The sequence below is a fragment of the Neodiprion lecontei genome, chromosome 2 (assembly GCF_021901455.1).
Source record: "Neodiprion lecontei isolate iyNeoLeco1 chromosome 2, iyNeoLeco1.1, whole genome shotgun sequence".
Taxonomy (NCBI): Eukaryota; Metazoa; Arthropoda; class Insecta; order Hymenoptera; family Diprionidae; genus Neodiprion; species Neodiprion lecontei.
In genome coordinates this window covers 42,732,242-42,758,455 of record NC_060261.1, presented here as the reverse complement: position 1 = coordinate 42,758,455, position 26,214 = coordinate 42,732,242, and the positions used below count along the sequence as shown (strand labels likewise).

Below are 26,214 nucleotides of genomic sequence, written 5' to 3'. Positions count from 1 at the left end.
GTTAACCAAGTTTGCAGCTAATCAATGCTGCTTTGCGCTAAATACTTGTTCGATAAATATCTCTCCACGTTGAAGAACGACCTTTGAGTAATTCGCTCGTACTGTGCGCGCAGTTGAGTAATTTGTGCCAAAATGGATATGATTCACTTTGAACGATTGGAAAAAAAGAACCTGTTTAGTAACATTTTTTTTTCTCTCTCTCCGATCGCAAATCGTCGTTTTCACTTCAAATGGGTATTGAAACGGGCTCAGGAATCGAGCCTTGCGTAATTTAAACTCTGGTATAACGATTGATCGTGCCATACAAGTAAACACAAAGCTCGGTTTAGCCGATGCTAATTGGTACAAAGTGCTGAGGTCGTCGGAAGATCGGCGTGAGCAACCGCAGCGGCATTCTCGGGACGTGCCCTTGTTAAGCATACACTTATAGGTACATCTCTGTAGTCGGTGTTGGAGTTTTTTTTTTTTTCATTTCAGTCTATGTGGTCCGAAGGCTTATAACTATGGAAACCTGAACTGCGAGGTGTGTCTCGCTATAATCTATTTTCTCCGCGAAACGATCGGTGCCATATGGCTTCATGGTAACATTGATCACGTCTACGTGCTAAGATCTGCATCAGGGATTGACGAACTGCGGCATGGCGGGGCTGCTTTTTCTCCTAGTTTTTTCCGCCTGATCGTGCGACGCTACCAACGAGTTTGGCGACGATTTTTTCCCACCCAATTCGGGGGGATTTTTACCGTTGAATTTCTCCATCGCCCGGGTGTAAGAACCCGTGCACACTTTGCCCCAGATCTTTTTCTCCTCCAAGCTAACAGTCGACCCCCCCTTAGCGTCGTTGCAGCTCTGCAGTTGCCCTTTATGGGACCCGTCTCCTCCCGATATTTCCCACCCAGGGATTCGTCGCTGCAGGTTCTTACTCTCCAGACCCATCGATCCCACGCCGGTTGGACTTTGAATTTGGCTTTTATTAACGCGGACGTCCTCCCAGGACATTCCGATGTCCGACTGGACGCTCGATGGAGTCAGGCAGCTGCTCTCACTCGAGAGGGATGCTGACCTAACGAAAGACGGCGGAATGTCGAGCTGCATCTTCCTGTTGTCCTGTGTCACGATCAGCGGCGGTTCGCTCTTTGCCCTCTGTATGGATGGACTGCCGCCCCCGTTGTTGTTGGCATCCTCGTCGAGGGTCAAGTTGTCGTTCAGTATGATCTTGGCGATCGACGTTCTCTTCCGCAAATTCTCTAGATTCTCCTTCGGCGACGTTTGAGAGTTGTCCACTCTCTGCAGGATGTCCTTGAGGTTCACGGTGTTATCCACCTTCGGTGTCGGCCTCCCGTCCTCCTTTCCCGAGGTCTTCTTTATCCGGGTCGGAGGTTCGTTCTTGTCTTCCTTCTTACAGGTCGCAACATCCGCGAAAATATAGTTCGCCACTCTTTCGTTGTGGCTCTTGGTAGTCGTGCGGTTCTGGTTCGTCGTTTCAGCCTTTGCCGGTCTCTCTTTCGTTACTTTTCCACCCGATATTTGATGATCCGCTGCTTTTCCGAGCAAGGCAACACCGTCAACGCACTGCTTGTATTTCTCATCGATTTTCACGTTCTCACGGTCTTCCAGAGACGTCGCAGCATCTTCGATACCCCCTATTTCTATCACAATCTTAACCCGATCCACTGCATTCGAATCTTCACAATTTACCGCGCTCACCGAACTCTCATTCGATCGTCGTGTATCAGAGGTAACGTTCGCGGAACTTTCGGAAATATGAACACTTTCGTTATCCACCGCTGACGCGTGATCCGAAGCTGTTTTATCGTCATCGTCGTCCTCGTCTTCGTTCCCGGAGTCGTCGAAATTCCTCTTCGTCACCCCCTCGTTTCTCTCGTTCATTTTCCTCAGTTCCTCCCAGTTCTTCCTCGGCTTGTAGCTGGTCTTTCGCCTGACTATCGTGCTCTCCGTGATGTTTATATCAGGTATGAAAAGCCTGAGAGCCTTCGGTCCGGTGGGAAAATTGACCTCGTTTATTCTCTTCTCCGTCATAATAGCCTCTAGGCTCGTCTTCGAGGCGACCTCCTGATGCTTGTTGAACGCCGAAACCAACTGAGCAACCGTGTACTTCGGTTCGTCGTTCTCCGACTCCGAGTGATCGTCCTTTTCGTCGGAGTTACCGGAGTTGTTCGAATGACTCGATATGTCCGAATTCTGCCGCTTGCTAGGCTGCTTGACTGACAACCTGTTCGGGGTTTCGTCCGAGTCTTCCGTCAGCGTGTCAGACTCAACTGACTCGATAGATTCCACTGACTGCAAGGAGTCCAGATTACCTTCAGAATCGTAAGAAGGGTTTTTTGTGGCTCCAACTAGTGACTCAATGGTCAGGGATTTTCCGTAACCGCTTTCTGGCTTCTGGGTAGAACAAACCCTTCCATTACCCAGGGAACGTTCAACTTCTGGCTTGTCATCTTCCGGTGATACGGCTCCATTCGAGTTTTGTCCGTTCGGATGACTGGAATTGGTTTTCACCGGATCTTCGCTCGCTCCAAGGTTCACTTTAGCGTCGTTCCTATTCCCGTCCGTTTTAACCTCGTCTCCACCGGTTTGGTAGAGCGAATCCGAAGTGTGGCCCGAGTCCAGACTCCAATCCGCAGACCCGAGGGAAGCATTAGATGCCGCGATGTCAGCGCTTAGTTGTTTGAAAACGGGAAGCATATCTTCGGTTCTTGCCCTTTGGTTCTTCCTGGTCTTGAGGCACTCCAGGCTCCTGTATATGTCCAGGACTCCTTGGGACTTGGAGAGGCTTTTGAGGCCGTATAGCTTATCCCGCGACCTGCTGAAGAGCGGATTCATCACGTGCCGAGGAATGTTCTTCGCCATGTTCAACAGACAGAACTGTGACTGAGTCTCGCTCAAGTTTCTCATCCTCGAAAGGATTCCTCTGCTCGGTCCGTGGCTCAAGTTGGCGTGAGATTTGCTCTGCGCCTGACTCAGCAGGCCTTGAGTCTGCTCTTTGTTAAGCAGGCAGCTTTGACTCAGCGCAAACTCGGCGTTCTGATACGTTGACTCGAGGCTGACTTGCGAGTCCGACGGACTTATGACGCCGTCCTCGCTTCCCGGGAGGCTGATTTGACTTCCGGTCATGCCGTAGCTCTGCAGGCACATCTCGCTTTGGCTCAAATTTCCCCCGAGTCCTTGGATCCCCTTGCAGTTTCCCTCCGACAAATTCGCGTGGCTCCTCGCTTGGCTCAGCAGCGTCGCTCTCCTCAGGTTCTCCCGGCTTACGACTCGTTCCAGCAACACCTCTCGCGACTTTGACAGATACCTCCGAAGGTGCGGCGAAGCCTGAGTCGGAGCACCGCGGAGCCAATCGTGACGAAGACATTGTTTGGCGTTCATGCGTGCTCTGTGGAAAATGAATTGGAGTGCAGGAAGCAAAGAATCAGAGTCAACGATAAAGAACCGCGAAAGTCTGCTCACCTAGGATCCGGCACGAGGAGTCTGGCCACGAAGTCTTTCGCCTGCGATGAAACGTCCTCGAATAATTCCTCTGGAAAATCAACTTCACCGAGTGAGATGTTCTGGAAGGTTTCCTGGTCCGTGTCTCCTCCGAATGGTGAAAATCCAGTCAGTAACACGTATGTCGTCACTCCAAGGGACCTGTGGAGCGTTTTTCTCGATTAAGTATGGCGTAAAAACAGTGATGCAGTTTATGGGCAGGTGGATCGATCGCTAAGTTCGCAGAGTTATTTTTTCTCAGCCTCAGGAAGTATAACAAGTGATTACTTAACCCAGACTTATGAGCTTGGAACAAGCTTTTGAAAGTATGCAAACGTTAATGAGTACACACCACATGTCAGCTGCCAAGGTGATGGGCTCGTAGTGCAGAATTTCGGGAGCTGAAACGAACAAAAATGGTATTTACTTTAGATTGAAGTTTCTGCAGCTGATCTTGGACCTAAGTCAACCAGTTCTTTATCCCCGGAACGCGTTGCATAATTCGATCGATATTCGCGTAATGACGTACACCGGTAGAATATCGCTAGAGCGAGTGTATACATAGTTTAAGTGTGCCAGCGTCACATATTTATTGACTAAACTCGTGGGACCTAAGTAGGTACCTTAGTATGGACAAAGACAAGGCATACACGAAGCGGCAAACGGTGGAATGACGTCATGTGGCGGGCAAGCAGCAGCTCGGTATACAGATGCCGTTTAAAACTAGAATATAATTTACCAGCAAGATATGCGAAGAGAGAAAGAGAGAGAGAGAGAGAGTGAGAAGAATATCGTGGTATAACATTCTCGCAAACCCAAACAACCGATAAATTCGGTCGTAAAAGCCGAGTGAAGATGCTATCATCGCCGGCGGATTAGCGGTTAAAATACGATTGCAATAAACGTTATTTTCTATTACCAGAAACGTTAATGTCGATTATTCTTTCTCTCGTTTCTCCGCATCTTCCGTCCGTTATACACTTTGAGTAGGTATAATAGCCTTCTCTTCATCCTTGCAAAGCTGCAGCTGATGCACCAGCACCAGCAGCAGCAACAGCAGCAACGACCGCTTATATAAATCGTAATTATTACAGCTAGGCCAACGTGTCAATTAATATAGATCATTTTATACTGATCAATCATCGTCGGTTAATTGCACCCTGCCTTAAGGAGATCGGGGCCAAGTCAAGACGAAGGGGAAAGAAATTAATACGAAACAACCACTTACCCACGTAGTCCGGCGTCCCGAGTATCTCTCTGACCTCCGTTCCTTCCAGCACAACTCGCGAAATCTCAAAATCGCACAGCTTCACGTCGCACTCCGGGAAAGCCCCCATCATCACTAAGTTTTGAGGCTGAAATTTAATTTGTTGAGTAAAATTCAGATCTGGGATAAAAAACGCAGATTTGACATTTGCAAAACAAAATTAGTATTTTCAATAGAACGTTCATATGGTTATTAAACGACTTCTTATCAGATTGAAATAATCAACAGCTTAAAATAAACAAGATAGTTGATTTAAAATGGGAGTTTGATGATCGAATGGACATTGGTTAAATTATTCATTTGTAAATGTTACAGTGTCACGCAACCAAATATTTCATGGATTGTATCAGATTACCATATTCGTATACGAATGCGATGCGAAAACGATTTGATGATATCAACCACCAAACAATTCATTCGGATCGAACGTATATTGAGCTGTCCATGAAGCAAAAAAAAGAATTCGGTCAATTCAAGAGAATCTTTGTTCATCCGACTGGACTTTCCTTTGAAATGAGAAATTTTGATAACCCCCTTGATTGAGGGAAGCGAAGAGGACGGTTCGTTGACACGGAGGTTAACGAGAGCAAAAATGACCCATCTTCAATTTCCGTGGGACAAATTTCTACGAGCATAAGGTGTTTTTTTTTTATTTGGCGTCTGGAGTCGTGGCCACTGAATGGCTATAAGTTGACGTATATCTTGAAGTCACGAGTTCTGCCTCATCCCAACGTCACGGTGTCCATATACGTGGAATGTCGGTCCAAGAATAGCAACAAATAATCTTGTTTTTCGCAGTCCGCGTGTCGTCGGAAACGCGAGTCTGCGAATAAACCCACTTTACATCCCGTTTTAGTGGGTGTGAAGCGTAGTTGTTAACTATCCAAGGATTAGACTGCTCCGTGTCTTCGCGCCTCCGAGGATTGTAACCATTTGCATGGGTCCATTCATATCCTTTGGTTTACAACCGGCGTCGGAATTTCGTTCGAAATTTAATAGTCTAGCTGTTCAAAGCAGCGAAGCAGCAACTGAATCCTGGCTCAAAAGCGATCATAATCCAGTCAGTTTTTCAGTCATTGCAACCTCCATACCTCAGTCACTGTATAATATTAACAGCCGGCGCAAATCTTCACGCTCGAGTTATTCTCCGCACTCGGATAACGTGCGTTCGGTAATCAGAGCCGATTAAAATGGCCAAAGGAAAACGGTGAAAGCCTGCTGCACGCCCGGTAGGCAAACTTCAACATGTCGACGGTTGGCGTAGGCGCCGTTCTCGTATAAAAGCGATAACAGTCTGTTTGCAGGTAACTCCCGAGGGACTGAATTCCTTGATGAACAAATCGTATATTGCTGTTTTGTGAAAAAAGAGAAGAAGAAAAAATGAAGAGAAAGAGGAACGATTCTCACTCGAAGTGGAGCAATTGCCTTCTTTAACCTCGGGAAAAGGCATTGAACTCCTTTTTTTGTCTTATCGTAAGGAACAAACATGAGACCGACGAACTTGCGGATCGCTGTTATGCCTACATCTGCAGTAATTCAGCAACGTCGTTTATCCCGAGTATAATGCGCATCAAGTTCCCGCTCGGACCGGAGATTACGACCGGACCAAATACGCGGCCATAAGTAGACACTACATTTAATTACGTTATTAACTCAGTAATTACCGGCGTGTTTCATGCCGCGCCATATTCGCAGCCTGCCGCAGTCCAGCCTGGTAGGTTGGTTTAATTCGCGGAAAAATCCGATGCTGCGGACTCTGGTTGCTGAAAATAAGGATCAGGCACGTGCAGGGTAAGATTGAGGAAAAAAGGATTAAGGAGAAAGCGAAGCTGATGATTAAAAAATGTCAAACACTAAATTGTTGTTAACAAGGTAAGAAAAATTACTCCGTCCTAACATATTTTCATCCACTTCGCCATCATAATCGCAATTTCTTTCCCTGTGTTCGTTGACTTGGTCGCTGATTGACTCGTGATGATAATTTCTGTCCAAGATGCAGTTCCGATCTTGGAAATCGTTGTTCGTCAATCACTCCAAGAGGCGCGGAGCAGCTTCCCGTAGCTAAATCTCTAGTCCAACTCCGGCCGATATTCCGCGATCAGGAAATAAAACCTACGCGCTTCGGAGTGCAACTGTCGCACAGCTGCCTGGTTTACTTGAGAAAACATCGCTATCATTTACATAAACACGGCACATGCTGTTGCGATAAATCTTCGTTGTCTAGACCTGCGCCCGCGTAAACATACGCTATTCGTACCGAGTGGCGAACACGAGACGTTGTGTGTGACCATTGAAATTTCTAGTTCATTGTGAGAGGGTATCCGAAACTGGAGAAGTCGCTTTTTTGATCACAAATTATTTCCCACGTGGGATCCGGACGTCTTCGAGCGAACAGGGATTCACTCTCGCATTTTCACAACTTTATCAACGTCTTTCAAGTGAAAAATGTTCGATTGAATATGTATGCAGCAAACGGAATATTCCGTAACTTTGAAACTGATCAAACATCGATGACAGAGGTTCATGTTTATAGTCTGATAAAAGAAACCGATTATTCTGTCACAAAATCGAGTTTATTCAAAAACTATTAAAACGTACAAGAATTTCAAAATGATCAAACTCCGTTTTAGGTTATCGGGTGAAAGACTGCTTCACCCACCAAAATAGTGAAAGAGTGAAAGAGAGAAAATGGATATTCTTTAGTCCGTAGACTAAAAACGCGTGTAATTCAGAACGCATGCTGTCATCGGTGAGTATAATTCACATGCTGGTTGCATCTTCGAACTTTAATATTAAACCTTGACTGCTCGTCGTGTGGGCGAATGAATATTCAAACTCCGTGTTTATCTCAGGTTACTAATAACAATAGCCAATGATACGTGGAATAAAACCTGCGAAAATAAAACGTGATTTTTATTTACTATCCCGCCAACTTTTCCACCACGAATTTTAAGTAATCGTGAAAAATTACACAGATGTATTGAATTATTTTCGAATCCTCTGATTTCAATTAATTTGAATTTTAGATGCGTGGTTATTTTTATTTGTATTTTACGTAATCTGACCTAAATCTCTATACTTGCACCTTGCTTTTCATTGCTTCTCTGTATTTCTTATTTCGTAACGCTGTACTAATTTTTATTGTTTCCCCGTGTCTCTTACTTTGACTGTTTTGATTTGATTTCTATTAATTTCAGGTTTTTTAATTGTATTTTATTTTCTAGAATAGTATTTTTGGATTTCTCCTCTTTGAGATACTTTGTCTTTTGTAACTGTTTGGTCTAACTAGTTGTCCAACATTGTCATGGACATTAATAAATTCTTATAACAATACTAATTATACCATTCATTTGGATAGAGTTTTAGGAGCTTGAGAATTATTTAACAATATTTTGAAACATGTCACACAATTTTTCGTAAACAATATATAAATCACTTGAAATTCGTTCGAAGAATATCATTTTTTGCCAGACCGCATTATCACTTACAGTTATAAGTGGTGACTTGGCAAATTCTTTGGATAGACTTATACATACGTATAGGTATAATTGATGACAGCACAAAATTTCTTCAACTCAGATCAACGTAATATCAAGTTTAAGTCACAGAGGATTACACCAATACAAAGAGTTTCAAGGATTCTCGAGATCAAATTTTTGAAAATAAAAAATTGTCCAGATCTCATCGCGATTTGAAAGGTATCGTACTGCAATTAGGGATCGCGTGCATTGTACGTACATATGTATATTAAAACGCCAGAGTAGAACTCGCGAATGACATAATACGGATGAAAATATTATCAACAATGAATCCCGGCGAGATATTGTTAATCATTCGTAAAATTGACATAATTACATTTACGCACGTACCGCAAACGGCACCGAGTACGCTAATTATAACGTACACCTTGAAGGCGGGTCTTGTATACACGTCGATTATTCATGTAACTCCGAAGCGCGTCTGAGGAGCATGTGGATAAAACGTGGATCATTAATCAGGAGGGTCGGAATCGGCGATATTATTCGAGGAACAAGGCGTAAATGCTTGCCTACGATCGATTCGAATCGTTTCTGAAAGACATTCGGCCGTTTCGCGTGGGCCGGTGATCCAGGCCTCTAATTACGCGTATCGGTGAAAATCTTTGACTCGGACGTTGCCGGAAACGATTATACACTCGCCGGTGATAAAGCGAAGCGAAACGGCGCAGGTTACAGTCCACAGATACACCCGAAGCTGAAAGCACGTGGGCACATCTCGAAAACATTTAAATTCCCACGGTCATTAATTACCGATCTATCTGATTCCGCGTATCGGTTTACAGCGATTCCGGGAATTTTTCCGCGATTTCTTTCGTCCCGCATGGAGCATTGAAGAATCTCTCTGTCGTAGAAAAATTTCCAACCATTCGATACTCGCAGGCTGATAATCGTTGACGAAATCGTCGCTTCGCGTCCAAATTTTTTGTATTCTTGTTCCGACGTGCAACCCAAGCGTCCTTCTCCGATCTCTCGCCTGCGAGTCGAGATCGTAGGCGGAAGATTTCATAAATCTGCGAATACAAGGCTGCGGTCTACTTCGGCTCCGAGACGTTGCGAAAAAAGCTCGCCAAGATCGTCTCCGACGTATCACGCCTCCGTTTTCCACCGATTCTCTTCGCGCAAACAGCGTAGCAAAATCGAAAGAATCTTGGATCATGGATCTTGGATCGCTCGTACCAGACCGGGCGCTAATCTACTCTAGAATAGCGCGAGCAGCGTTCGCGGAGAAACGGAGGCGGGAGGCTGACGACGGTGGACCAGGACACCAGGTGTGATTCACCAGGTAGAAAATACAGGGTGTGGTCAACGCCTCGCGTAGCGTGGGGGCCAGTCGATCGCCCTTAACGACTTCCACCTAGCCGGCCAATTCTGATCTGCATTGATAGACCGGATGCGAAGAACGCGGCTCGAAGAAGGTGAAGAAATCGGTTCGTCCTTGAACAGTAGCGTTCGCAACACCCTCCGCCCTTGAACTTTGACCGTTTAGGAGGATCATTTTTGGACTGGACGTTACCGGTTTCCAAAAATTTATTCGCAGTTGGTATTAAAAGAATAAGGAGTCGGTTGGCGGCGTCGATCAGCGAGCTTAATTTTAATTCATAGACGTTCGAAAGTCTTAGGGGAAACGAGCTCAAGGCAATTGTGAGAAAGAAGAGGAGAGAAGATAGCCGGGCAAAGTTTATTATCCGCAATTACGACGACGGTGAATAAATAGCCTCTGCTAGCTCGATTTCGAATCGAGATATCTTAATTAGACGATTTTTCGACTATCGAGGACGAGGCTCGCCGAATACCCAGCGGCTCTGGTACAAACTCTGTTCGCATTTCTGCACTTTACTTCGATCGCCTGCATACGTGCTTATCGGCACGCCGTAATCCTATATGGTGAATACCGTAAATCGCGGTTGACGCTTTTCTCATTTAGAAATATTTCTATTACTTCTGACCGGGAATCGACGTTGCTGATCTACGGCAACCAGCTCGGATTAATCCAATTTTAGATCCATTTGTAGGTATGCAGTGACGATGATCATTCTCTATTTTTATTCATTGGGAAATTTTCCATCGCCAGCATCGTAGAGTCAATTACCAATTACCGAGTAATTTGAATAATCCAAAGAATCGGGGTGAAAATTTTCTCGGGATGTTTAATCCCTTCGAGAATTCCAACTCGTTGCAGTTATGCTGCTATCTTGGAAACAAACAAGTCGTCATCTTCTACTCTCACTTTTGAACACGTTCTCGCGCGCCAAATACAGAAACCGAAAGTATGACATAAGGACAGACGCGTTTTCCTTTTCTCTTTTTTTTTTTTTTTTAATGCGCGTACCGCTGTTTCGCAGTGGCTTTTAGTAATTCGTTAGCTCAAGGTCATCCACCCCCTTGAGTAAGTTTTACGATCTCGGCAGTCGGCCTAGATCGTCGTTTCAAATTGTTTATGCTAGATTACGGACATTCCTTGAAATAAAAATGAATGAAAAAATGAGAATCGTGACTGTGAGGCTGTATTAATTCACGTGTAGCCAAAACAACGTTACCAGGGTGGCTACACACCCTTGGAAAACCTGAAAAACACGGAAATATCACGGGACTTTTAATTTGTTTATGGAAATAACTAAAAATATCATATTTCTATGATGGGAATTGGAAATGGATTTTTTGAAGTGGCTAGTTTACTGTTTTTCGTCGTGAAAACAAATTCGCTTAAACCGACCTTTTTGTACATTATATTTATCTTCAATTGAAATTGAATTTGAACAGCACACAGAGTTGATAAGCTGAACGATTTAGGTTTTAGTAACTTAATAGAACTGGGAATATGTCAGGGAAGACTAGGTTTTGGATCCTGGAAAGCCTGGAAATGTCATGGAATTTTCGACACAAAAATTCACGGCCATTTTGGTTACCGCAAACCCGGTATGGAAAATTTTTCTTCGCGACATTTGCAATGCCTGCAACCGACCTCGGGCTCCAGTTGGCTGCACCGATCGAATCGTTGAAAAGTAAGCTTTGCAGCTTGGCCCAGCAAGTTGTATAGGATATTCCGTGTCAAAACGACCCTCGCCGTATTTAATTTCAACCTCCGGTTGAATCGGTACATCATCAGGTATAGTTTTTAATCTAGTCAGTTTCTCACTATCAGACAAACAGTATGTAACATTTTTATAAAATTGTGGTTTAAATTATTATACCGGAAATAATAATATTCCTGAGAAATGCCGAGAGGTTTTGATATCACGTTTCAGGAATAAGAATCTATCAAATAAAACAGTAAGAAAAAAAAAAAACGAAAACTCAATTTCCTATCTGCAAACCACCAATTGTAAATAGGTTTTCATTTTAAAGAAGCAAATTTTCCATCATATACACTATAACAGATTAACACTAGAATCATTTTTTCTTCTCACCAAAATTAAAAAAAAAAACATATTAAAAAAAAAAATTTTTAAAAAGAGTTAGGTAATCGCAAAAATAAATCATTCCTGTACAAAACGTGTGTAACAAGTGTATGAAAACCACTTAAGCTTTGGGATTTGATTTCATGGCGAAAGGCGGGGGGATCAGAGACCAAATTTGAAATAAGTTGCGTCGCATTTCGCGGGTGGATCGCCGGTGTCGAGGGTAGGTATAAAAGACGGGCGCCACGCGACGCGCGTTGTTCCCGACCGGCCCGTGAAGGCTGGACAAATTGATCAAATGATCGATGAGATTTCCCGGGGACCGCGGAACGCTGGGCCAGCTTAGGGCCTGCCTCGAGGACCCGGCGCGACTTTCTCGCGGTCCGGCATTATACGCGCGAGCCGGTTCTCTTTGTACGCCGTATAGGCAAGACCCGAACAAAGGACGCTCCGTGCGACCTACACTTCTGACCGCACTCATTTCCTCCCCAATAAACATTGCTGGTAAATAAATCGTAAGAAATACGTCGAAAAATAACGTTGTATATAGTTGAATAATCGTTCAGCACATACGTTTTTTCTCGTGAAAAATGTCCGCCCTGATATAGGTTTTTTCTACTGCGCTCATCAACGTTTTCTGTTAGTGATTATGATCCGGATATTCCACGGTTGAAGTAAACGTCGAAATTACGGTTTTCAGAAACGTAATGAAACAAGTATGAAAGAACGCAATTTAAATGTTAACGTAGACGTTTAATATATACCTGTTATAGCCACCATTTTTCGTGGTTCAAACACGTTTAATAAGCGTGTTCATTGGAAAATTTTTTTCATAATAATACACGTACTTAATGTGTGTTGATTTAACGTAAAAACGATATCCGTAAACAATTATTATACGTTTAATTGAATACACTTAATCGAATATCACGCGGTTCCGATAAACGTGTAACAACCAACTTGAGAATATGTTTTCGGTATAATTTTTCATGTACTATATTAATACACAAGCTGTTAAAAGCTTCTTGTATGGTCAATATGGACTTATCTCAGGGGTTAGATGATACAGCAACGCTCACATTCTTAGCTATTTCAGTAATGGTAACTTGCACCAATTAAATGATATTAATTATTTTACATCCACACCTATGTATTCTTATGAGAAATACAGGACAACTAAATGAGATAAAGCACACACCTTTGCGAAACATGATATATATTTATTATAAGGTACTTTCATCCAAGGCAACAATGACAATAGTTACATTGCACACGTATCGAAATATCCGCTTTAACAATGTATCCGAAACATAACAGTAGTTTTTTATATACCAGTTTGTCTGTATCGTTGATGCGGACATTTTATTATGCCAACGATGTAACTGTGTGAATGTTGACTGGGATGTATAAATAAACATACAGTCTTTTACATATACGCATACCTCAATTGTACAGATGTACTCACAAGAGTATAGAAGTATAGCAAATAGTAAAATTAAGTAAACATGAACAAACAAAAACTTATATCCGATACAAGAGGTTTGATAACAAATAAAACATGAAACAAAATAATCATACAATGATTATACCCTAACGAGGAAAATTGTTAACTTTCATCTCGGGACTAGGTAAAAAATCACAATCCTGACAAAGTAAAATAATAAAAAGTATTGGCACATTATTTCAAAAAAGAACACAGACGCTATAGAAAGCGTTGTCTAGGTACGCAGTACGCATAAGTTTTAATTATTATTCGACCGCAGCTGGAGCATTCACTTCCTCGATATCACTGCTAATCCGTCAAATACCTGAAAATACATAGTATTTAACACCTGTATTCTAGGTAGAATAATCTTTATGTGCCATTTCAACGTTCTCTCAACGTGTCTTGACAGGTCTATTATATATCATTTCAACCACTGTGTGTTTATTGGGAAAAGATGCAGCCACTAAATGATCGTTCATTCGTACATGATACGTATGTGTTAGCGATCTATTTCACTGGATAACCTTATAAAAGAAAAACGATGCCTGCACAAGTAAGAATGAAGCTAACAATAAATATCTGCGGCTTCTATTTGCAATCAGTATATATTCCATACCATAGACATGCTTCTTATAGCATTATCTACAAGCAATTCTATTGTGCCTACATCCTTTCGGCGACGTTCAAAAGCAAGTACGACGCAATCACAAAGTATTTGTTTCTTCTTTTTATTGTCAGGTTATTTACGCCTGTATTGTCATTTTCGTCTGTATTGAATCATCGTGATAAATTTTTCCAAATAGAAAATACATTTGTACTTACCAGCTTATGAAGGCTCACATAAACACGGACGTGCACTGACCTCGGAAGTTGGTCAAATTAGACTGATTCACTGATCGCGTGAGCTGAGAGCCTTCGCGAACGGCGGTGGGGGGGGGGCATTCTGGCGCGTCGTCCTCGGCTCTCAGCGTGCAGGAACCGTACGAGTTACAACACGCTGACCTAGCGAGCCAATCAGAGGCAGAAGAAGAGGCGCGAGTATTTCACGCTCGGACATTCTCGATTCTTCGCGACCGCTTGTCGTTTGATACATGCGCTCATTATACGTATATGTAACATCCATGGTACACGAGCTTCATCTACGGCCACTCGCTTTCCTAGCATGGGTTATTCCAATATATACATTATGGTATAGGAAAACGTATGTTTTACAATTAATAAAGACGCCGCGAAGGGATGCACTTATATGCTCAACTACGTAATTTCTTGGTGACCTTTGTAAAAAAATCTGTTCATCGATTTTTCAACTTTTTTTCCTATGTTAGGGAATTAACAATAACACAAGGAAAAGAATTTGAAAAAATGGAGGTAACATATTGTTCTACTTTACAATATTACGTAGAATAAAATTATCACTTCTAGTGTTATGTCACCTGAATTTTTTCATATTTTTGATGATACTTACTAGTTTATCGAATGAAAAAAAAGATTGGAAATCGAATGACCAGTTGTTTACAAAATTTAAGGTAATCAGAAGAACGTGCTGAGGAGGATAACAAAACGTTGAATTTTAGTCACTGCTAACATGAGAAAAACTTGAATATAATGATTATAGTTCCAAATTCAAACATCGCAATATGTAAGTAAATGATGTAAAAGTTGATTCCTGCCCTCACTATGTTGAAAAGGGTAGTATTCTTGGATATGAAGGTCAGAAAGGTACGAAACAAATCTTGTTTACGTTTCGGCCCGAGTAGGTATATAATTCTGTGTATCGATATGACAAGTCTATGTACGACGTAATTTTCACGTATTACATGTGATCAGTAGATCAAAAGTGTATTGACTTAATTATTAAACAATTAATGAGAACATATTGGCAAGGTATGGTAACTATACGAAACGTTAAACTTGTGTTACTGGTGAAGGAATAAAATATGTATATTAGCTGTTCATGAGACTAGAAATATAATGGATTTTACCACACGTTTATACTACGGATCTCGCTTACCACAATAAAACGTTGATGATGGAACGCAGAAATTTTGTATTTTAATACCTACAAATATACCGATTTTTAACGAATTTAAATTGACAATTGAGCTAGTAAACAAAACGTTGATTATTAGTCTAGAAACCGTTGTTTAAATGTTGTAGAAAAGCAGTGAATTAAACGTTAAACTTGTGTTACCGGTGAAGGAATAAAACATGTATATTAACTGTTCATAAGACTAGAAATATAAACGGTTTTACCACACGTTTATACTACGAATCTCGCTTACCACAACAAAACGTTGACGATGAAACGTAGAAAATTTGTATTTTAATATCTATAAATATACCGGTTTTTAACGAATTTAAATTAGCAATTGAACTAGTAAACAAAACGTTGATTATTAGTCTAGAAACCGTTGTTTAAATGTACGTGTAATGAAAATCGTATAATATTTGTGGAGAGACAACGATTAATATTTTACTGAAAAATTACCGTATATCGAACACGGTAATATTTTCTACCTATACCATAATTATACGACCTTAACGTTTCTTCAACCACATTTTAACCGGCTCATGTTTACTGGGTCTCCTCCTCCTCATCTCGAGATCCCGAGATCTCCGTCCCGCTGCCGCAAATCGTCAAGGACAGGTGCTGCACTTCTTCTTCTTCTTCTTCTTCTTCTTCTTCTTCTTCTTCTTCTTCTTGAACAAATGGCTGTGGTCCAGGTGAGCCGCACTTTTGCCGGATTTTCTCTCCTCTATTCAAAACTGTCCCCAATCAGTCACCGATAAGTTGGCAGAAGTTTCGAGTTGAAAGCATGTGTCACGTGTAGAGTAAAGTCAGAAAAGTGTCGAAATGGAAAAATTAAGAAACCGAGTTTAAATAGATTTCAATTAATGAAACAGGCGAAAACAATAAAGTTGACAGGCATTGCATGTCAAAAGTTGTTGACGAGCGTGCGAATCAGTTGATTTCTTTTTACTACTTCACTTTTTTTTCACCATTTTCATTCAACTTGATTGACCTCAATTCTGGTTGTTCAATCTGTATTTCGTACCTCGTAATCGTTGATTGGACATTGTTTTGACCTACACTCGATCCATCCTAAATTCTACTCAAAGATACATGTAGAGTTCCTAGTTGGTGAGAAGTCGATCGAATTCACTTGAAATGCATTTTATGTAGACGTTGGATGTGAGGAAATGCGGTGAAATCGTTACAGGTGTGAATAAATTTACCGATTTTCCATTCCCACCACTTTGAGAGTGGCAATTAGCAATCGAGCTTCTGAATATACATCGAAGAATCAAACGAGCAAAAAAGTTCGACCCAGGATCCGTGTGCGATGCTCGCGACACGCGGAAGCCCGACACTTTGGTAACGGGTATATAAGGTATGAGTCGGTTTGCGAGAAAGGAGGATCCTGTCCTGTTCTCGGTTTATACGACCCTTTGTTCCCCACAGCGACGCGCCGTAAATGGAATTCCAATTTGTTTTCACCCCGAGCTTATCGCGGAACGGTGTCTCGAGCGATACAATCCGTGAATCACAATGCTTGTAACGGGCGTCGCAATTAAACGGAATTGCAGCAGATGCAGCGAACTCCGGCATTGCACTCGCTCCGTATCCTGGTACGTACATTCCGTATGCGCGTATCGTTGTGTGCTTGGGAGTATTCGGCGAGGATGAACGCTACGTTTTCAATTCACGATCCTTGACTACATACGCGATACTCAGTTTTTTACAGGCGATCCCGAAGACGCTGCCATGGAATTCCATTCGGCTTGTACACGTTCGTCGATTGGTTGATTGGACTGCATCTGGTGTACATCCGTGTTCTGGCAAATTAGCACCGCGTCATTTCAATCAAATTATACAGCATGACGCTGATACTGTTCCCAGATGCTTACTCGATATATTTATGTACGAATGCGTGTGTGTGTGCGAGTGTGTGACTGCAACTGCAATTGCTCGCGTCGAATAGGCAATAGTTGATCCTGCACTTGCTGATACATGGTCAAGTAATCATTCGCTTGGGTCGAACGAATAGGTATATCTATTTTTCATTCCGAACACCCTCGGCTCGGTACGTTCGTATACGCGCCGATAAAAGATCGGGCGATCTAGGCCCGAGATGAAATGTCAGAAGACGTTTTCTGATCCCGTCGATGCCTTTACAAGGCTTTATTAATTGCTCGGCATGTCTCACTCCTCCAGCGGCAGCCTACAAGACGTCGGACTTTGCGCGTCTGATCGATCGATCGATACAGGTATGTATAATCTACGTATATGCGAGAAAATTTACCCATCGATCCAGCCATCGATCAGCTGCGCCGCTATATATCTGCGCTTTGATTGACGGGATTGCTCGCCGAGCTGAATACTCGAGAGTCTTGCGTCAGGATCGCCGGATTAATGCGTAAACCTTTACTTTTTTTTCGAGCGAACGAATATCAACGCGTCCGCGGACTTTCGCTGCGCTCGATTATCGCTCCGTTCACCACGTCTGTGAAACGTCTGTGAAACGCAATTGCACCAACCTTTATATCCAGGTGAGCGATGTTCCTCTCGTGGAGATAGGCGAGGCCTTCCACCAGCTGTCGGACGAAGTGGACCACGTCGCCTTCCAGAGGGACCAAGTCGCCGTCTATCAGAGTCTGAAGATCACCTCCCGGAGCGCTGGAAAGTGGAAGTGAGAATCAGAACGAACTGGTTTACGTGCTTTCTTCCTCTTATCGCTTCGTCGGTATTCCCCCAAACTCACAATTCCATCACCAGGATGATTTCCTTCGGGGTTTCGTAGACGTCGTGAAGTCGGACGACGCGTGGCGACTGGGAACAGAGCGAGAGGAGAGCTATTTCGTGTCGAAGTTCAGCGCTGCAATCGGCGTTGAACCGATTTCTCGACGAGTATTTTGCCGCGTAGACGATCCCCGTAGATCGAGATCTGCATCGGTAAACCTTTGCCCATTGTCCGCTGCAAATTGGGATAATCATAAACAGGCGTTACTGCGATCGATTTTTAAACATTTTCATCTTGGACTAATTAAGGAAGTCAGGTTTGTCAGTTCAAAATCAATGAAATTTTTTTTATAATCTATGTAGCATCAATTCACCACCTACCCTGACGCGCCCTGTAACATTGAAGATATCGAACACCGATAGTTATTCGAAACCAAGAGTCAAAAATTTGTAAATGTCGTTGAATTTGACAGATAGCTGGTGTAAAATCGAACACAGCGACAATAGTTCCGCCGCTCGTAGAGCTTGCAGGCGGGGAATGATTAATTCGACGATGTAAATGTCTGGGTTAGAAAAGGTTTCAGGGAATTGAATAATTGGATTCACGTGGTCGCGCCGTGTTCCACGTGATCAACAGAGGCAATGATTTAAGAACCATGGCAGGCAGATTTCGTTGTAACAGGGATCGGACAAGGCTGGCGCCGCGGCGCTTAGCGTGCCCGAAGGCCTACTTGCGCGTTATTTTATTTTCACCGTCAGGCAACGGATAATATACACGTAATGAATCGACTTATCGACTACGGAAGGTGAGTTATTCCCATCGGTCGTTTGAACCTCAGTCGATTGCAAACCGCTGCACTAGCTTCAAAGCGAGTCCTGACTTTTATCCCTTCCTTATAAATGCAAACTCGGGGGAATCCCATATGCGTAAGGTGGATTTGAAAAAGGGGCTCCGAGCCTCGGACGGATTGTAATAAATTATCGAAATAGTTACAAGGCTGCGGAAGGAATTTTTTTCTCTGTGGAGCGGGCGACCCGAATGAGACGCTGCTTTCGGTATAGATTGTTATATTTAATGGTTACAACACGTGACTAGGCCGTCCTACAAACACGCACTCGTACAGGCAAGAACTGCCGAAGGATCAGCGATCATGTTCCCAGTGACAATGGCGGCATGCTGGGAACCCTCTCGCCATGTTCTTTGACCAACGACAAAACTGATTTATCGATGCCGGTTCCTTATACGCCACGCGCAGCTATGAGCAGAGCCTGTAATGATACTTCTGGAAGTCTCGATCGATTTCATTTAAACAAGATCGCTCGGTGATGTTGCAACTCGATTGCAGCGTTCCTTCGATAATACAAAAATTCAACGGATTATTTAACAAAAGACTTGACGCGCGATACATACGGTACAAATTTTTACATATTTTGAGAATTACTTGAAGATCTTTCGATTCTTTGTCAAATCTAATAAATCTTCCGATTCGGATTATGAATAAGTGGAAGCGATAATTTAACATTTGCACAAAAATTTTTATCTCCGAGTTTAACGTGGGTGTGTTTCTATATATCATATATCATAGTGTTAATTTTCTTTTTTATTCACCTCTCGCTTTCTTTAAAAGGTATATTCCGATGGACGACAGTTGAATCGAAGGATTGATCCTATTTTGGCGGACTGTTATATCAGCCGCTGATTTTTATTCCTACGAAAAGATTTAAGATTCGTTAGATGTTAAAGTTTGGCTTTTCACTTCGGCCAAAGTAACAGCGTGGGCTTTTGAAATTCCGCACGAAACATTGAAGGATCGTGCAAACTGTTGGCTATAAATCACGCAAATTCTCACTGTTCGTACAATTTTATGATAAACAAACGCGTTTCAGCCCTGAAACCCGGTATAAATAATTCGAGTATATAATAGAGTCAGAATCCTGACTCACTTACTTCCCTATTTGCCGCAGAGTCGATAAAACACTGTCAAACACCTTCGGACTTGCGATAAAAAATTAAAGTCAAAATTACTTTCGAAACAATATCGAAGGCTCGTTCGAGTCGTTCGTCGTGCATACCATATAACGTATGTGTAAATATTAAACTGGCTAGATTAGAGGCGAAGCAAACGTGAAACGCCGCTACAACGTGAATATAGGTGAACCACCTCCTGACACAGTCCGGCACTTCATTAATAATGCATCAATTTAGAATCCGGTATATACCGATTGCTATTCAGCTGTAATATCTATTTTATCCCGTTGAAATAAGAGAAGTACGAATTTTATTTCACTCGCTGGTTGCCGATTATGTGAGCTTAAGCGTAGCGTTGATCTCTCTGACTGCAGGTGTTGAAATCACCTGCCAGGTATAGATTAGAATATATCTTAGATTGAAGGGGTGAACGGTAATTGCGCTCTCGTCTCAAAACGTCTCAACATCCATAGCTTCTCGAAATTAAAATTCACCGCAATTTCCATTATTCGCAAATTTCTCTACAGCAACAATTATTAAATCCGCCATTATCATTTATCGAGTGAAGAGATCGTCTACGAGTTTCTAAAAATTACATATCTATGGTATGCCTAAATGTATATTCGGAACGAGAAGCCGACGACGAAGGATACGTATCAAAGCTGCGTTATTTCTTCGTCGCGCGATTTGACTAACAAGACAGGAAGAAAAAAAGAAGAAGTAATAAAATTTTAAAAAATGCAGGAACAGGATTTCGCGATGAGGATGGCAAATCGTAATGGACGAATAAGGCTGTCGCTTGTTAAAACAAGCTCACGATGCGGCTTTTACGCGTTCTCAGCTTGCGTGCAGCATCGTCGAGAGTCGCCCACCGCATTATATCCGCAGGTCGCATCGAGGGTGTCACTGTACTGTTAATGTTCCTGTTTCATCGTTGTAACATTTCCTCATTATTCTTAACGCTCCTTTATTTACTCCCTGCGGGAGAATCCTCGGCAGCGGCGAAATTATGCCATAAAATACTCCCCCTGCGGCTTTCGCATTCCGCGTATAATAACATACCTTATTCCACGACACAGGACTCGGCGGTCCTGACGAGCGAAACGACTTCGTGCTCGTGACAAATCGAAATTATAACACCGCCGCGCCATGGGCAAGCTGCATTTGACACGGAGAAGTGCGTCTTATATTCCCATGGTTGTTTGTAATCGAGCGTAGAACGTTAAACGCAAAGTTGATACACGGTGTAGACGTCTGGAACATACGTCATGCGCCGCGGATATAGGTAGGTGCATAAAGGTTGCAGAGATGGCGACTCGCTAACACGAGCCGCAGGTTGGTTGGTACACCTGGTATGATAGATGTGTATCTATGTGTAATCTGGCGGTACGCGACTAGCGTGACGACACCGTGCATTCGTCGATTCATGAATATTGCATGTGTGTTTTCCACGCCTCAAACTTATGATTACGATTACTCTCTTGTGCACTTATCGCAATTATTGTCACAGTGATCTACCTCGCGAAACTTCGTACGCTTGGTCGTGTGTGTCGCTTACGTACTTGCACACACACACACATGTATATAAACATTTCTGGAAGCAGAAAAACAAACCAGCACATAGATCTTATCGGAGATTAGTATCGAGAATGCCTGCGTTGCAATTATTACGCGCGTGTATGCAGAAACTCGTTTTGTGTCTGTGCCGTGAACTTAATCCGTGTCCATAACTCGTTTCGCTATCCTAGACAACAATAAGGCGGCGCTTAACTCGCGTTTATTAAAATACGCGATCGCGACGAGTTCATTAGCGATTTAACCTCCGCGCTGTGAACGATCAGCTTTCGCAAATTTACTCCTTCGTTAGCGTTCGCGTATTTTTAATCATCTCGGTAATGAGATAACAATTTTCTTTTTTTAAATTAATTCTAGATTATTCCTCGGCTACAACGTTACGATTATAATTTTAGCCTTTGAAATGATTGATCTGATAGTTTTCATTATTTCAGGGCTAATTGTTATTCATCTATAGCTGTTCTGGATGCCGCTGTAAGATATCGATCAGAGTTATGCGAACAGTGAAATTACATGCGGTTGTAAGCGAATACGTGATTGGGAATTAGCAATTACAATTGCAATGTAGGATATTATTGAGGTTGAATTTATTGCCAATTAGGTACCCTCTACAATTGAAATTTGCAATCGACGCGAATAAACGGTCGCCGATTGCGTTCGCAATTTAGCAGAATCAGTTATACCGTACAATTACCATCACGAAGTTACAATACGTTACAATTAGCATATAATTGAAGCGAAGTCTCACATCGCCATGCTTGAATTTTCGTCTTGTCCTTGGAAGAAAATTGTTTGCAAATCATGCCCAAAAATTTCGCTCTTCGTGAAATCGTGTCGACGATAATTGTCTCGATTGCGTTGCTTCTAAGTTGTCAAAAAAAAAAAAAAAAACACCAAAAACTATGGAAATAAATACGATCGTCAAGGAATTACGAAGAGCCCGATGTACGTCCAGCTTCAAACCAGCCGTCGACTCCGACTTTATGCATTAGATTAGATCATTGCAGCGTGCCGCAGCACCTGCTTTGCATAAAGAAAAATGCAGCAGCAAGCAGCGTGCGTGATGTCATTCGACTTCCAGTCCGAGTAAACAAAGCGACGTTGACGAGATGAAGATTTTTCGAATTTTCCAATTCCACGATTCATTATTATTATTATTATTATTATTATTAATATTATACAGTTTTGGGTAGAAACGTGAACGATCCCGCGGAGATTTAAGACTCGACGAAAAATGCAACCTTTGCACGACTGATAAATCCGTGGGGGTTTAATCGGTTTGCGTAACGCGTCCGGCGACCCGTGCGATTCCGCCGCAGCTGAATGGCGCGTGATTCGAATGATCGCAATATAATTATCAAGATAGGTTATAACCGCCGAGCGCTTTGGACAGCCAGAAATTAGCATATTATCAAGTAGCCATTCTCTTCCAGCCGCATGTTCCGTTTCAACACTGACGATCACTCACCGTCGCGACGTCGTTTCGTTGTTGCGATAATATATCGATCTATCGGCACGCATAACCGGCATCTTTTGACGGCCACCTATCGCCGTCCGATATAATTCAAGACGCGCGAGGGGTAATAAATGTGTAACGAATGCGTGGAAATCCGTTTGCGAGTGGCACAACGAACCTTTGGCGAATTGGCACCGCGCGCCTACACGCCGCGAATTATATTCGTTACTTCCAATCCCACGCACCGTTTAGGCGATTTAGGTTTCTCGCAAAATGATCCGACCAATTGCTCAAGAGATTTGTGGCTTCATCTCGACCGAGAATCTTGTTAGAGTGTCACACCTGCTCAAAATCACGCACAATTTAACGCCAGAGAAGTTATCTATAAGTCTTTGGATATCGATTATGGACACCAAATCTGTACAGTTCGATCGACTTCTCGCGATGTTAGAAATTCAAGACTAGGTCAGCTCTGCGATATCTTTCCGGTTAGACCGTTTGCTGTGAATAATCGCTGTACAAAAAAAAAAAAAAAACAATAAAAAAAATTAAGAAATTAAAAAAAAATTGAATGGAATATTCGTAAAACAATTCAATCAAAGTTCTCCGTCAAAACTCGTCTCTGTACGTACAATGTTGGCAAATATTCCTGCGAAACTTACGCTATTCAAAGTTTTGTTTTTCTTTTAAGGTAACGAAGATCCGGCTGGCTGTAAGAAGTGAACACGGCCATCTTTTACGCGTGCGACGCAGAGACGGTGTTAAGTATATAATACGTATATACGTTGTACATACTTGAGTCTATATAGTTATTAAAAGTCCAATTTGCGCAGCGATATTAATTGGCGTAATAAAGTTGATTAATTCGCGTCAGATAGGCCTAACGCAAGTTTCCGCCGTACACGTGTCAGAATTATTATAGGTACGTTGCGTGACAAATTGAAATAAAACGAAGTCAATTATTAATGAACACGACGAGCTCGTGCCGCCGCCGCCGCTGCTGCAGCACCGCGTTATTATACGTGTAGAATTATATCGCTACTCTCGACTGCGTAACCCGCCTTATGAAAATTCAGCTTCGTTTCGTCGTTCCTTTTTTGCCACTTGACAATATTTTGCAACGGTCACTATTACAAACTTCGATATAACCTGAATGCAAATATTCGTCGAGAGAGGCGTTCCCGTGTATTTATATAATATTGAATAAAAAATTGTTTCATCCTTCGTTTCCGATCCAGGCAATCGGAAACAATTGAAAAACAGTCTACTCATTTTTCAACAGGTTCATAAATCAGAGACTGATTTATTTTTTTACAAATTTAAAAAAATTAAAATCAAGATATTGAATCTGGAAGGGGAATATTCCGATAATCAAAACGGGATTTCGAATCGTTTGAGAAGATTCGCCGACGCGGATGAAAAAAAAATTCAAATTAATCGGAATGGAGAAAAGGTGAGTTAGATTCTTACGGGAATGGCCCATATAAACGCATGGATGCTGCGAAGTTACCGTATGTTTTGCTTTCGAGGCTCGAAACGTGGGCGACGGGACAGTATCCACAGCTCGACATACAGGTGAGTGTTGAAACATTCGGTCTGCTGCGGTCCGGCTAAAATGAATCGTGCCAACCGATCCGATACTTGTAGGCGTCCACGGCTGCCCAGTCGACGCATTAATCGTCGATCGGATCGGTTCTGACCGAGCTAACAACTTTTCAATAACTGATCACGCGTCAAAACAGCCCGCGGTCACTGTTATTATAATTATAGCGCCCTTCGTCCTTCGTCGCGCGTTTTATTTCATTACGATTTGTTCAAATAAGATATACTGGAACGATCTATAGAACGAGATTTATCGAGATCAATACAACGTTTGTTTCTTTCTGTGATTTGAATTTTACAAATCTTCCGAATTTGCATTGTATTCACTTTATTGCGATCAAATTCATCAAATGCCTTGCCGGGATCAAAAAGAAATACGGAACGATAGATCTATCGAACCAAATCTTTTGCATCAAGGAAATCGGTTGAAAAATGATCGGTATAAAATCGGCGTAATTGTCTTAAAAAAAATTTGTCGACTCACCTGGCGAAGGGCTTCGGATCGATTTCGTAGTGTTCGGAAATCGGTCCAGTCTTGACGACTCGGGCGAGCTGCGACTCCTGGACAAGGACGAGGCCCTCCTTGACGTGTTTCTCGCTCCACTGAACTCTGCACCTTCCGCGACAGCGTTCGGCCCCGCCGTTTCGATCGAGAGTCCGTCGGCCCTTCGAGGGTGACGGTGAGTTCGGCGTTGGTGCCGATTTCCCGGATCGGTGCTGCGGTCTGGGGGAAATTTTCCTGGCGGAGGACATCGTCGGAGCCTGATGACTCGAGGGGTATATCATGTCAGCAAAAATGGTGCCAGGCAGAAGGGCGCCGGCGCCGATCTTGCAACGTCGATTTCGGAATCGGCAGCGCGCTCAAAGCCTCGCGTTCACCAGTCGACCGATGGCGTCAGCACAGCTGATCCCATCACGAGCCGACGGCGCGAATTCGCAAGAGCAGCACCGATTTTCAAACTCACAGTTCCGCGATTTACGCGAAAAGAGAATCGGCGGACAATCGAGTCGATCTGTGATAAACGCGATTCTTCAACTTCTCTCGCCGGTGTTGCAAGCTCGAGTTTCACCGCACGCACTGACGAGCGACACCGTAGAAATCCTACTTTTTTTTTTTTACTCTCCCTACGATTTCGAGGACTGTTCGTAATTGCCGCGCGCGACTGCGGTAATCGGCACAACCGGAAATCGTTCGGCGAATCGACGTCTCGTGCAATCTCCGTACGAAACCGCGCGAGCATTAATTTCACATGCCTGATCGGCGAAACCTCCTCTTCGTCCGTTTCCTCTTCCTCTCGAGAGAGGCGCCCGTTCTCTCGCTCGCTGCTGACTTCCTGCGCGGTCCAGCGCGGATACGTTACTGTCGATCCGCGCCAGCATCGTCCGGCTCCTGCACCGCGGCTCCGAACCGATCAAAGTCTTTACGATCTCCTCTCTCTCCCACTCGAGGCTGCGTCGAGACGCCGCCGCCGCCGTCGCGACGCCGAGGTGCAGGACACTCTGACGTAGGTGGAGCCAGACGCCGCGTTTTCGTTGTCGTTGTTTGTCCGCCGGTCGCCAGACTCTGTTGACACTGCTAATTTCCCTCTTTATTAAGGACATACGGGCCGTACAGTCGGGGCAAAAATCTGAAACAAAGATCGACACATTCGCACGTTTGTGAATCAAATTAGCTATTTTTTATTACCATCGGA

At 43.1% G+C, this 26,214-nt stretch overlaps 1 protein-coding gene and 1 long non-coding RNA gene across 2 annotated transcripts; both read right to left on the bottom strand.

Annotated features, from left to right (window-relative positions):
* Nucleotides 1-398: 398 nt before the first annotated feature.
* Nucleotides 399-25,939, bottom strand: LOC107223426. The gene is made up of 7 exons (XM_015663105.2): nucleotides 25,005-25,939; nucleotides 17,941-18,153; nucleotides 17,717-17,855; nucleotides 4,716-4,842; nucleotides 3,840-3,888; nucleotides 3,470-3,649; nucleotides 399-3,395 (listed from the first exon to the last, which is right to left on the bottom strand). The coding sequence occupies exons 1-7, from the start codon at nucleotides 25,304-25,306 to the stop codon at nucleotides 617-619; spliced, it is 3,789 nt and encodes a 1,262-aa protein (XP_015518591.1). The 5' UTR covers nucleotides 25,307-25,939; the 3' UTR covers nucleotides 399-616.
* Nucleotides 12,891-14,633, bottom strand: LOC124292690. Its single transcript, XR_006902548.1, has 2 exons — nucleotides 14,000-14,633; nucleotides 12,891-13,499 (listed from the first exon to the last, which is right to left on the bottom strand). It is a non-coding gene; the product is annotated as an uncharacterized LOC124292690 (long non-coding RNA).
* Nucleotides 25,940-26,214: the final 275 nt, after the last annotated feature.